This window comes from Cetorhinus maximus, chromosome 2, assembly GCF_964194155.1.
Source record: "Cetorhinus maximus chromosome 2, sCetMax3.hap1.1, whole genome shotgun sequence".
Lineage (NCBI taxonomy): Eukaryota > Metazoa > Chordata > Chondrichthyes > Lamniformes > Cetorhinidae > Cetorhinus > Cetorhinus maximus.
Genome location: NC_135880.1, coordinates 120,595,632 through 120,609,113, shown reverse-complemented (window position 1 = coordinate 120,609,113; position 13,482 = coordinate 120,595,632). Strand labels below are relative to the sequence as shown.

Sequence of the window (13,482 nt, the reverse complement as noted above, 5' to 3'; positions counted from 1 at the left end):
GACGTGCTGGGAGGGGAGCTTCCAGGTGGCGGGGCACCCATCCATCTGCTGACCTTGGTGTTCCACGGGCTTGTGCGTCCTTGCTTTGCAAGATTAGACCGTGTGGTGGTAAATGTGATGGAGGCAGCATGTGGGCAAAGGGGGTTAACCCCCGGCTTCTTGGTGTGAGTGTGCGGCAGCTGTGGGTGACGAATCACTGGAGCCCTGCAATGTGGTGGGGGTGGCAGGGATGTGATGGGAATCCAGGTACAGGGTGGACTAATCAATGCTCCTCTCTCCTTTTCAGGAGAAGACACCACACAATGCCGCCAAGCAGATGCGGACTGGCGGAGGCCAGGCCCAGTTGGCCATTGTCACCAGATACGAGCAGGGGCGATAGATCTGGAGAGGCGCCATGTGCCCAGGTCCGCCGGTGGTGGTGAGGCTGAGGTGCCACGAGGAGATAAGATTGCTGAGCACTGAGGTCACCATGTGTGTCCCTGCAGCCAAGGCAGTGCTGAATACTCAGTGATTGAAGTTTGCAACATGGGTTAACCATTGATTAGGGAATGATGAGCACATACTAATCCTGGGGACAGGGATGCACATTGACATTGTCTCCACTTTAACTAATCAAATGTCCTTGTTCTTCCTTTCAGCATCACCGGAGCAGGGCCAGGAGGAGGAGGCAAAGGGGCCACCTCTCCCACCCTGAACAACTGAACTCACCAGCATCACATCACCTCTGTCAGGCAGGCAGCAGCACAGATACTAGCGCCTCAGTGGGAACTAGATCATCAGCTAGTGTCCCGGGGCACAGCAGTGAGGGCACTTCACTCTCATTTGAGGTGCAGGCGGAGCCAGAGAATGCCCATGTCGCTGGCAGTCGGAGGACTGCTGGGAACTAGGCACATGCTCAGTCGGTAGCTGATGATGTGTCTCTGGAGTTTTCCGTGAGGCAGCAGATGCTGCAAGTGCAGCAGGGTATGCGGGAGGATCTGGCGGAGATACATGAGGCAATGTGTGGCGTGGTGCCCATGCTGGAGGAATCCACGCGGAGCATCACCAATGCAATGAGCCTCATGGCCGAGCGCCATGCTTCCTCCATGAAGAGAGTGGCGACCCTCATGGAGAGGCTCCTCAAGGAGACCAATCAGGGCCTCCTGGGGTTGTGCTCGGACCTGCAAGCCCTCACAGCGGCATTGACCTCAGCTGGTCAGTGCCAGTGTGGGAGATGGTTTGGGCGCCAAGTATCCCAGCTCGGTGCTCATCCATCAACAGTGAGCAGGGAGGTCCGAAGCGACTTCACGTCGGCCCAGGAGCTGACTGTCGTCTCTGCGGGCTCCTCCCAGGGCGCTCCGGATGAGGGCAGTAGCTCCTCCGTCCCTCTGCCAGTGACCGTGGGATCCAATGAGGTTGCGACGACTGGGGAGATGCCAGCCATGGAACTGGCCGCTCCCTCCCAGGCAGGGCCAACATAGGCTGCATGGGCCAGAGGACGGCCGCCAGGGTCATCGAGGCCAACAGGCCAACAGAGTGAGCAGGCTGTCTCAGATGCCATTGCCAGCAAGGGGGGAACACCCACAAATGTAAACTTAAGGCACCTTAGGCACACCACGGGCTTCTCACTGGTGGTTTTATGTTGCCCGCTATTAGTTCATGACCACTTGGTGTGATGGGGAACATCTTTGTAATTATTTTCTTGTGCTTCGTTTTGTTAAATCATTAAATTTTGATATGTGAGCATTGCTCAGGGTGATTCCTTACTTCTGCAGGTGGACGGGAACCCATGATGTTATGAGTGACTTGTTTGACATTGAGCTTTATTGACAAGGCACATAGTTAATGTTCCTAACCAGGCAGATTTTGCACTCAAGTGTCGAGTACGGAGTTTGCAGCCCTGGCTTCTGTTGAAGGTCCATCTGTGGTGGGCTTGCTGAAGGTTCATTGGATTAAAGCCTCCTGGGTGTCCCTGCCTCCCTGCAGTATGCCCGGGTCAGCGTCTACCCCCTCAGCATTTCCCTGTCCATGCTCATCCTCGTACTCACTGCTGGGCTTATTGTGTGCATCCGGAGCAACTGCGTCTATGTCTACTTTTTCCACTGCGTCACCCCTTTCCAGCTCCAGATTGTGGAGAGCGCAGCATGCAACCACTATCTCCAACACACGATCTGGGGAATATTGGAGTGCGCCCCCTGAATGGTCCAGGCATCGGAAGCGCATCTTGAGAAGTCCGATGGTTCTTTCCACCACAGCCCTTGTGGAGCTGTGGCTCCTATTGTACTGCTGCTCAGCCTCTGTTCTTGGATGGTGGAGAGGCGTCATGAGCCACCTTTTGAGGGGATAGCCCTTGTCACCCAGCAGCCATCCATCCAGTCGGGCTGGAACACTGAAGAGAATCGGCACCTGGGAGTGTCTGAGGATGTAGGCATCGTGGGAGCTGCCTGGGTACCTTGCACAGACTTGTAGAATCAGCATCCTGTGGTCACACACTATCTGCACGTTCATGGAGTGGAAGCCCTTCCTGTTGACGAAGGCACCGGGGCTCACCTGCTGGCGCCTTGATGGCCACATGTGTGCAGTCTATTGCACCCTGGACACGGGGGAAACCAGCAATGGCCGCGAAGCCTCTAGTTCGCTCTATCCCACTGGCCTCGTCCCAGCGGTTGTGGATGAAAGTCAACGCACGTCTGAACAGAGCGCCTGTCACCTGTTTGACAAAGTGTGGACAGCTGATTGGGAGACACCGCAAAGATCACCCACCGACCCCTGGAAAGAGCCGGAGGCATAGAAGTTGAGGGCTGCTGTGACCTTCAAGGCCACTGGCATGGGGCGTCAACCCACACAGTTGTCGTAGACCTCAGGGGCTATCATCTGACAGATGGAGGTGACTGTCTCCCTTGAGAGATGGGGCCTCCTTCGGCACTGCAGTTCAGACATTTTGAGGTAGCTGCTTCACAGCCTGTAAACCCTGGCAGCAGGATAGTGGCGTCTTCTGCGGCCCCTTCCGCCTTGGACTTCCTTTTGGCCCTGCACCCCTTGTGCCTGAGCCTCTCCTCCCAAAGGTGGCTTCCCTGGAGGCTGAACGTGGACTCCTGGCCTCCTCCCCCTTCTGGCCCTCCCTTCCTCTTCAGAGGTGGTGCCTCCAGTGGATAGCACAACTCCCACTCCCATGTTAAGGGGAGGCTTCCTGAAACCAGCAAGGCCTCAGAAATGATGCTGACCCACAGTCCTGACCTGAAGGCTGTTACTCCTGTCCAAGCAGCTGTGAAGAGTTTTGAAGTATTCCTGCTCACATAGTCAAGTACCGGTAACTGTAAACATTAAATGTCTGACAAATAACACTCGTGACCCAACTCACCCCTCTTATCCCGCCCGTGGATGAGGTTTATACAAATGTGGACTACCTGCCTGCCCGTTACACCCGTGCGACGACCTAAGGATCGCAAGGGCCCCAAAAAATCCCCGATAATTGCTGCCTCAAGGGTCTTAAGTGGCTCGTTAATTAATGGTGGGCATGCATCAGAGATCATCGCACGTCTGCTCACCGAAATATCGCGATGGCGTGCAATGACGTCGGGACGCTCACCTGACGTCACCACTCGCCATTTTACGCAGAAAATTCTGGCCTAGGTTGATGCTGGGTGAGAAGTCCTGTCTTATTCTTATTTGATTTTTCCATAGCAGTTTGATATATTTGAGTGGCTTGCTAGGCAATTTCAGAGGACAGTTAAGAGTTAACCACATTGCTGTGTGTCTGAAGGCCAGAAGAGTTAAGGATGGCAGATTTCCTTCCCTAATGGACATTAGTAAGGCTAGATTGTAGGTCCAGTAGTTACATCATCACGGTTACTGAGACTGGTTCTTGTTCGCTCCTAAGATAGCAGTAAGCATTAGTCGAACAAAACTATTGCCCAGATTCTCTGACCTGCATTCACAACTACCAGGGCCTCTTTTAAGTTACCTCGCCGCTATATGATTTAGAATTCCATTTTGGCACTATATTATATACAATAATAGAGGTCTGATGGAGCTCATGGCCCTTTCTTATTTCTTGCTGTCTTGACTTCTCAGGGGAGTGGGACTAGCTAAATTGCTCTTTCAGAAAGCCAGTATGGTTTTGACAGGCCAAATGGCCACCTTCTGTAACTATTCTATGATTCTTTGCACAACTTAATTGTGTTTGCTCAAAGATAAGAAAATACCTTAGTCAAAAATTTGAACAAGAAATATAAGGAAATATTACACAGCATACAGAACTCAATAGCGCAGTTAGCTGGCAAAATATGCTTTTGTTTCTGTGAGCTACATTCAAATTCAGTCTAATTTAATGAGATGAATGACAAAAAGAAGTGAAAAAATGGTAAAGGCTGGAAATATGAAATTAAAAAAACAAGAAATGCTGGAAATTACAGTACATCAGTCAGCATCAGTATAGAGAAAAGACAGGTTAAGATATTTTGGATGTCTACCCCTCATCAACAGAAGAATAAAAGAGAAGGAAGCCTCACAGTATAGTTTAAAAAAAACAGAAAAGGGAAGTTGAGGAGAGAGAGAATTAACAGATGTGCCGATGAAGAAAAGAAAAAGGCATGAGGAAAAACAGGAAAAAGCTGATGAAAATGTACTCTTCCCTAACTGAAATAATCCTATGTTAAAAAAAACTAAGAGATCTTGCCTCTATTCCTAATGGGCACAAATCCACAACACAAAACGTCTCATAATTAGAAACACATTGTCAGTGAATTGGCAGCTTCATTCACAAAGGCTATGAAAACGTCTGACATGGAAAATGGAAATATAACACTGTAGTACAAAAATTATCCTTCTGAGGGTAAAGCAGAAGGGGTAGATTTTGCAAATTAACACTCCTAGTGCAGACCTTCATGTGATGGCAGCATGTATTGAAAATTCAGATTTTCCATCTATTAACATGAATGCTAAATACGAATTGCATAAATCTCAATAGTCCAATTTTCAATATGAATGGTTGCTGATCAAAACTCTGTGCCAGGAGCGCCAATATGTAAAGCCTATCTCTAGACCAATTTGGGACAAACATTGGTATGTATTGCACCCATTTTTCAGGTGTAAAACGGGCATCTTGACAACACATTTAGCAGTGAAATGACCTGCGTCCACTATACGCATGTATTCTGACAACTAACAGTATCCTGCCTATTCTTTTGGCGGGTAGCTGGATGGCTACCTAAAAATAAGCATGAAGCCCCCTGAACATTAATGAAGAACCTAACATCTGTTGAAGTAATCCTCTGTGAAACAGGTGTGGGTGCCACAGGAGCCTGGGCTGCCCAGTCATGCTTCTTCAGCAGCGGCTCTGAGAGCCAGCCTGACTCCACACTATCCTGATCACTGAGTGGCAAAAGTGAAAACTATTCAGTTCCCAACAAAGACATCTTACACCTTGCTGAGCAAAAAAAAAACAAAATTACCAAAACATTCAAATTGTCAATAAGTCTGCACAGCATATAGAGATTTTATGATAATCACAGGCACTATATTGTATGCAATTTTTGTGAATATGTACAGGTTCACATCAACTCAAATCATTGCAGTATGGGCCCGATGACTAAGCTGGCCATTTTCGAGGAAGATCGTCTGATATGTTGCCACTCACAATTATGGCTAGTTCGATTTTCATCACATAATATCTCTGGTCCGGGTGAAACTTCTTCACTGTGCTTTCTTTTCTCATAAAATCATAGAAACATACGGCATAAAAGGAGGCCATTCAGCCTATCGTGTCTGTGTGGCCAAAAAAAACTATCCCATCAATCCCACTTTCCAGCTCTGAAAAAACTCTTATAAAAGTAGAGAGGTTATGCTAGAACTGTAGAAAACATCTTTGGGTTTCCTTGATATTACTTGCCTATTTTTTAATTTCCATTGATTTTACTAAATCTCCCGCAGGAGGTTCATATATTTGGATGCCAAGTGAGGATGGGATTGATCTCCAATACAATAACACCATTGTTGGATAGTTTACCTCTGTTCACTGTCTGGACAGGCCTGCAATGTGAAAAGCTTACCAGCTATAAGGAAAATAAAATTATTCTGCAACATCCAGCAGCCATCTACGTTGCCTTTTGAGCACACATTGCCTCCAATAATGCAATGAAAAATCACCTCTTGAGGCGATACTCAATGCTGCCAGACACATGGAATTGCTTTCATTATCATACATGCTGCATCTATGCCAAGCTGCACTGCCAGGTTTAATCTCAACAGTCTGGATTGACTATGATGACTGCACTGTAATACATGCTTAGGCCGATCATAATCTCTCCTATGTTTATATTGCATAAACCAATTATCTTTATTCTGGCAGGGCATCCTGGTAAGTTGTTATTTGGTTCCCATTACCACAAAGCCCATAGTGGAAGGAAACGCTCTTTATTCAAGTTTTCCTTATGTGCTCCCATAGAAATAAACTTCTGTTTTCACTTGAACCCCAACGGCATGAAGGCTGTTGGTCTGGACTGAATTCAAATGACTTCCGGTTCATATTAATTACTACTTTTGAAAGAACTGAAAGAAGGGCAAGGCTAGTCCACTCAGAGCACAGCACAATTAATAGAGCATCATTGCTGCTTTTGGGTCCATTTGAATAGAATCCAATATGGAACAGAACCTAGACTATCGAGTTTCATTTACTTGCAGTGCATGTCAAAACATTACCTTTTTCTCGGTCTATCAGTGCAAAAAGAATCCTTGTCCTGCTAATTTTAATGAGTTTTAATCCATCTCTGCATTTTTTTTTCAAAAACCTCATTATTTCCAGTGGAATTAAGCTAATGAAGCTACATATGAATTTGTACTACTTTCAGGTCTCTACACTGAATTGTGTAGGGTGGCTTACATCATCCATGTACAAATGTGAATATTGGAGTGGTGGACAAGAAACAGATATATTTTCTTTCCTGGTGTATGTCGATCTTTCAAATTTGACTGTCAAGGGCAAAAGAAAATAACTTTGCTCTAATTCAGTTGATCCAAATTCATGTTTATGCTATATGAACAGGCACCTATCAATCTCTACAAGTCCGTTTACAACTTTATGATTCCAATTCTGCCAACAAACAATAAAGAATCAAATCATGTGCTCTCCCATGACTCAGTTGTTAAAGACAGTAAATGGCTCTACCATAGAGACCAGGTGGTCTTGAGTCAAAAACCCACTCTGTGTTGAATAAGTTGATCTCGCTGGATGTGATAGTTGGTGTGATGCAATTGACTTCAGTGCCCCATAGTTAATGAGCATTTACCTCTTGATTGACATTCAACAACCCTTTGCCGGAAAAAAATGTTCATGGATACAAATGAGGGTAGTATTGGACTTGATTGTAAGTTTAGGATATGACAGTTAACTGTCAGTCACTATCACTGGTGCATACTCCATGGCAATGCCTCTACCAATCAGAGTCCACTAGCCAACCAATCAGCATACTCTTCTTATACACTAGAAATTGTTGTTTTTCCCTTATATTGGTATTCTTGCAAAGTGGCCTGATGAGTGCAAGACAAAAAGCTGCGACATGTCTCTTTTTCAGAAATACTCAAGTCCTATACTACCAAATGACAATTTATGATTTGATCTCACATAATTTATATTTCTCAATGATTTCAATAATGTTCCGTCAGTTTAAATAATCGCTTATTCCAAATCTATAATTTTAACTTAAACAACAACAGATTAAACTGACTTGTAACAGGAAATATCTCTCAGAGCATTCCTTCGAGTAATTCATGTAGAAATATTTCGTTGACAAAACTGTCTTAGAAGGCTGCCCAAAGCAAATAGAACAACAACATGATGGATTTTTATTATACTTGGCAGACCTTTGTTTTCACTTCTAGAACTGATATCTTTCAGGTATGTGTATTTTTTTACTTACCGATGCACCGAGAACCATCTGCAGATGTTACATAACCACGGGGACAGGTACAGTAATAGCTGCCAACAGTGTTAGTGCATTCGCCTCCATCACAAGCACCAACGATGGTTCTACATTCATCGATATCTGGAAAATAGACAAAAAAAGGGAAAAATATTCAGAGGGTGATTTAAAATTATAACCAGATGGGATCTATTTCTAAGATAGATGGATTTGCTAAATTTGCAAATATTTAACTGATAATCTAAGTTACATACAATTTCAAGATCTCCCCTCAAGCCCAAGTGAAGTATCACTGTTATCAGCAGTGTTATTTATGAACAGTGTCACTCACATCTTAGTATGGACCTTGAGCTCCCAAATTATTGCCTTTGGTCACCACGGCTTCTCCAGGGCCTGCAAGAAAAGTCTTGGCATCACGTACCACAGATGCCCATGCTTCCCTCCTAGGGAAGGGCAGGTTGTGAAACCTGCTCAAAACTCCCTCCCGTACTTGCTCACCTTTGCCAGTGAGCATCTGTTTTGGTGCCGGATGGCAGCGTTTGCTCCCCTGAGCTATTGCTCCCACTTGCCACCAGCTGCCACTGTTATAGAAACATGCATCATAGGAGACCGTTCAGCCCATCAGGTCTGCACTGGCTCTTTAGTAAAGCTATCCAATTAGATCTTTACTCTTTCCCCACAGCCTTGCAATTCTTCTTCAAGTATTTATCCAATTCCATTTTGAAAGTTACTGCTGAATTTTCTGATACCATCCTTTCAGACAGTGCATTCCAGATCATAAGAAATCACTGCATACAAAAATGATCCTCATCTTCCCCTCTGGTTCTCTTCTCAATTACCTTGAATCTGTGTGCTGTAGTATCAACTTGTCTGCTCGTGTAAACAGTTTCTCCCTAGTTACTCTATAAAAATTCATCAAATTTGAACAACTCTACTAACTCACCCCTTAACCGTTTCTGCTCTAAAGGAGAATCCCTTATTGTTGTTTCAGGTGAACACATGACCCGTTACCTCGAAAGTTGCTACAGGTTAAAATCTATCAATACACACTTTTCACTCAGATCACAGATAACAAATAAGAGAAAAATCTCACCTGATTTTTTTTCTCTCCCTAACCTGAAAGCACTGTTATCAATTAGAGCACTTCCACTACCATCCAGAATGGGGCAGCTAATTCATTACACACCGAAAAATGAATCATCTCCCGCCTGATCGATATGACTCAGTACTTCAGCAGACTACTCAATGAGCAATTTAAGAACACATTTTATTTTAGGCCAGAGAAATAAACCGTCTTTTCCTAATATCTGAATGTCTCAATGCAATGTGTTCTGATATATTTCACTAACTATAGTAAATACTCTAAAGACCAGAATTTTACAGGTTTTTTTTGGATTGAAGGAAGGAGATTACATTATTGTGATAAATGTTACTCAGCTCACCTGTAGAATGCACTGAACTGCTACTGGCCCAGTCCCACAACCCTATCAACAACAAGAGAGAATATAACCATTGGCTCTTGACATTCAATGGCATTACCATTGCTGAATCGCCCACTATCAACATCCTGAGGGTTACCATTGACCAGAAACTGAACTGGACTAGCCATATAACTACTGTGGCTACAAGAGCAGGTCAGAGGCTAGGAATCTTGCAGTGAGTAACTCACCTACTGATTCCCCAAAGCCTGTCCACCATCTACAAGGCTTAAATCAAAAGTGTGAGGGAATACGCTCCACTTGCCTGGATGAGTGCAGCTCCAACAATACTCAAGAAGCTTGACACCGTCCAGGATAAAGCAGCCCACTTGATTGGCACCACATCCACAAATCTTCACTTCCTCCACCACCGACGCACAGCGGCAGCTGTGTGTAAGATCTAAAAGATGCTCTGCAGGAACTGACCAAGGCTCCTTAGACAGCACCTTCCAAATCCATAATCGCTACTATCTAGTAGGGCAAGGGCAGCAGATACATGGGAACACCACCACCTGGAAGTTCTCCTTCAAGTCACTCACCATCCTGACTTGGAAATATATCACCGTTCCTTCACTGTCACTGAGTCAAAATCCTGGAACTCCCTCCCTAACAGTACTGTGGCTGTACCTACGCCACATGGACTGCAGCGGTTCAAGAAGGCAGCTCACCACTATCTTCTCAAGGACAATTAGGGATGGGCAATAAATGCTGGCCTAGCCAGCGATGCCCACCTCCCATGAATGAATAAAAAAAAACCCTCATTCTGCTTCAAGTATCTTTATTACTTTTTTCCAATTCCGGACTTTTGACCTTTTCACTTTCATTCTATCCTTCTGCTACATTTCTTAGGATCTTAGAACCCTGGTCCCCTCTAGGTCTCCTTCTTACCTTGCCTTAGACTCGCAGCATTACTCTCATCCTTCTCATGCTCTACATATCTCACACTCCTCTATCAGGTTCTCGGTTTCCCACTATTTTTCTCTGCATTGTAACAACAGCACATGAATCAGACCATAATATTTAAAATTTCCTGCTTGCCGGGAATAACAATGATTGATAGGGCATCATATATATGAGACATAGATCTTTCCAGCTTTTTTAAGCTGAAAAGTAGACAGCACAGGGTGGTGGGGGCATTGGTGCTGTGGTCACTTTATAAGGTCATCACTTTATATGCAAATATACTTGGCATTCAAGTTTACAAGTATTTTTTTTTGCCACACATATAGGACATGTAGTAAAACATTACTATTACAATTATCCTGGCGCACTTGTAGTGGATCTGGTTATCCACGGTTATCCTGATGGATCTGAAGTGTTGGCTGCGGAGGTCCATTGTAAGTAGTTCATTTTCTGAATTGAGCTTTTTCATCAATGTTCATAAGGATTTGATGCCCGTGGAATAAAGGATCCCTGTTTTTTTAACCTTCATGCAGTCTGTAAGCTTGAATCTCATATAACACTATTCATCAATTTAATATACGTGGAAAATAATCCATATCTTTATACCGTTTTGTTAAGTGTTATATCAGCCTTTAATTCCTCTTTTCAGGAAAGCACAAATTCATATTACATGGCAGCAACCGCCTTAAGGCAGAGAGCAGGCAGTCATGTTTGAAAAGATCTAAGACAGATGTTGGGAAAAAAAAACAAGCTGGATGGAGGAGGCCTTAAAAAAACCATAAAGTCAGGGCAAGTGTTTGCCTCCTTCCCTACAGGATGTTGAAAATAGATATGTTTGGAAACTGCTTGCAAAAGCTGTAGCAGAAAATATGAAACAAGTCTCCAAGTTAACTCTTGTGTTAATATCCTATTGTATATGCCAAATAAAACAGTGTGCTAGCTTGGCAGCTGTGATTCATGACAGTCATTACAAAGTTGAATTTTGTGGTAACGTCTAAATAGAGAAGTGCTTGAGTAATGGTTCAGAGGTGCCAAGAAGGGTAACAAAAATTCATGAAGGAGGCCAATGTGAGTTTAGGCCAAGAAGCCCGTTAATTAGTAGAATCAGATTTGGACTTCAATCATTAATTGTAATATTTAACAATTAAATGATCAGGAGCAGTTTTCATGAAACTTTGAAGCATAGTTCAACCAATTAATTTTTTCCAGTATATGAAGAATCTGTCGCAAAACTGTTGTATTTCTGCAGTTCACGTCCATCTAACATGTTCATTAATTATTAATAGCAGTAACTGATCAATTACCATTGAATCACATTAATACTAATAATCCTTGCTTTGATAATGAAAGAGTTCACAAAAATAAAAAACTTATTAAAATGTCATTAAACGTATAGCAATGAATTTTAATAAGATCAACTTGGCTCCTGGCGCTGAGTCATAAGGTTGTGGATTCAAGGCTTACTCCAGGATTTGAGAAGCAAGTCCAGCTGGCACTTCAACTACTAGACTGTAGGAAAAATGTAATCTCAGAGCTCCTGGTTTCTGGATGAGGTGTTAACCTAAGTTCCTTTCTGTCTGTTCAGCTGAATGTAAAATGTCCTTTCTACTCTTCTGAGATGGACAGGGAATTCTCCTATGTCTTTAACAATTGCCTTCCACCACCACCAAAAAAAATTATCTGTTCATTTTTCTCATTTCCCGTGTGGTGTTTTATTTTGTGTAGACTAACTGCTGTTTGCCTACATTAAAAATTCAGACAGTGAGCTGATTTTACATGCCCCCTGCAGGTGTGTTTCCTGTGGCCGGGGGGGCGGGGGGGGGGGGGGGGGGGGGGGGGGTTGCACGTTAAAAAAAAAGGGATGGGCTCCCATCCCACTACCTACCCACCCAGCCCGGAACTCAGCCCCACAATACGGGGTATAGGCGGGCGCCAGAATCAGCAACCCGCCTGCCATCTTAAAATGACCAGTGAAGGGTCGATTAGGCTTATTATCAGGCCTATTGGCTCTAATAATATGCTATCCAAGCCATGGGCATGGGGAGCAAGGCAGGAGCAGGAAACTTGATTTATAACCTGAAATAGTTAAAGGGCAGGAAGGAAGTGGGGCAGTCGCTCTACAGGGCCGCCCTTTGCTGATTGCCGGCCGGCCCTCCTTAGGCTGAACACCCCACTCTTCGTTTCTACCAACTCCCTCAATTAAATCCACCCTCTCCCACCCCACACTGCCCCTGTCCCTAACACTTACATACTCTCCTGGCCCAATACCCCAGACTTACCTTCTCCAGGGATCCTAGGCCTTGGACTCCATTCCTCACCTGCCTTCCCATCAGCTGCCGCTGACGCCTTCCTGGCACTGCTGGGACTGATGGAGCTGCCCGCCAATTCGCTCCAGAGGGCGGGACTTCTGCCCCAGTGAGAGGTGGAAGTCCCATTCAGCCCTGGTTAATGAGCCCCACAATGCTTTATGGCTGCGGGGTTGCTCAGTGTGGAGCCAGTCAGCTTCACGCCAATGTGTTTCCGGGGGATGGTGTGCTATCGGCCCCACCCCACCACCACCCCACTGCATTATTCAACCCTGTATCTTTTAACTAGAGAGGGACCTAAAAGCAAATAACAAATTGGAAATGAATGATTATATTTACCATGTATAGGCACTAAGTGGTCCAGCAAGCCAAGGTAGGGTGAAAAATAGATTTGCAACAATGATTTTCAACTATTAATACCAATCAAACAAACCAAAAGAGCTATTAGAATCTTTCCCTATCGGAGAGGAGAACAAAACAAAAGATAAGTCAAGCAGGAATGCCTTCAGGCAGCATCCTGGCTGCAAATTTAATTGATAAAGCAGAAATCTGAGAACAGGTCAGGGGCTCAGCTCCTGATCAAGGGTTGTGAAAGGCATAAGTGAGGGAACTTAGAAAGGTTACAGAAGAACTTGCTCAGAGATTGTTAAACGTGTTTCTTTTAATTCACATGGAAGGGCACTGGTGTGCTGATAATAAACTAAAGTACCTAACGAACACAATTAACACTGGTGGTGGGAAAGCTTTTAAAAATGATAATCTGGGCAAAGTTTACAGTCACTTGGACAAGAGGGCATTAATTAAGGAAAGACAGCACAGATTTGTTAAAGGAAAGTCATCTTTAACTAAATTGATTGAGCTTTTTGATGAGGTAACGGGGAGGGTTGATGAGGGTAA

At 44.5% G+C, this 13,482-nt stretch overlaps 1 protein-coding gene across 1 annotated transcript in view; it reads right to left on the bottom strand.

Annotated features, from left to right (window-relative positions):
- The window catches only part of fbn2 (fibrillin 2), a 401,654-nt gene that overhangs the window by 254,747 nt on the left and 133,425 nt on the right, over positions 1–13,482 (bottom strand). Inside the window, exon 8 of the mRNA XM_078568999.1 lies at positions 7,896–8,021. Within this exon, the coding sequence (XP_078425125.1) occupies positions 7,896–8,021 (126 nt within the window). The remainder of the gene's footprint in view (positions 1–7,895; positions 8,022–13,482) is intronic.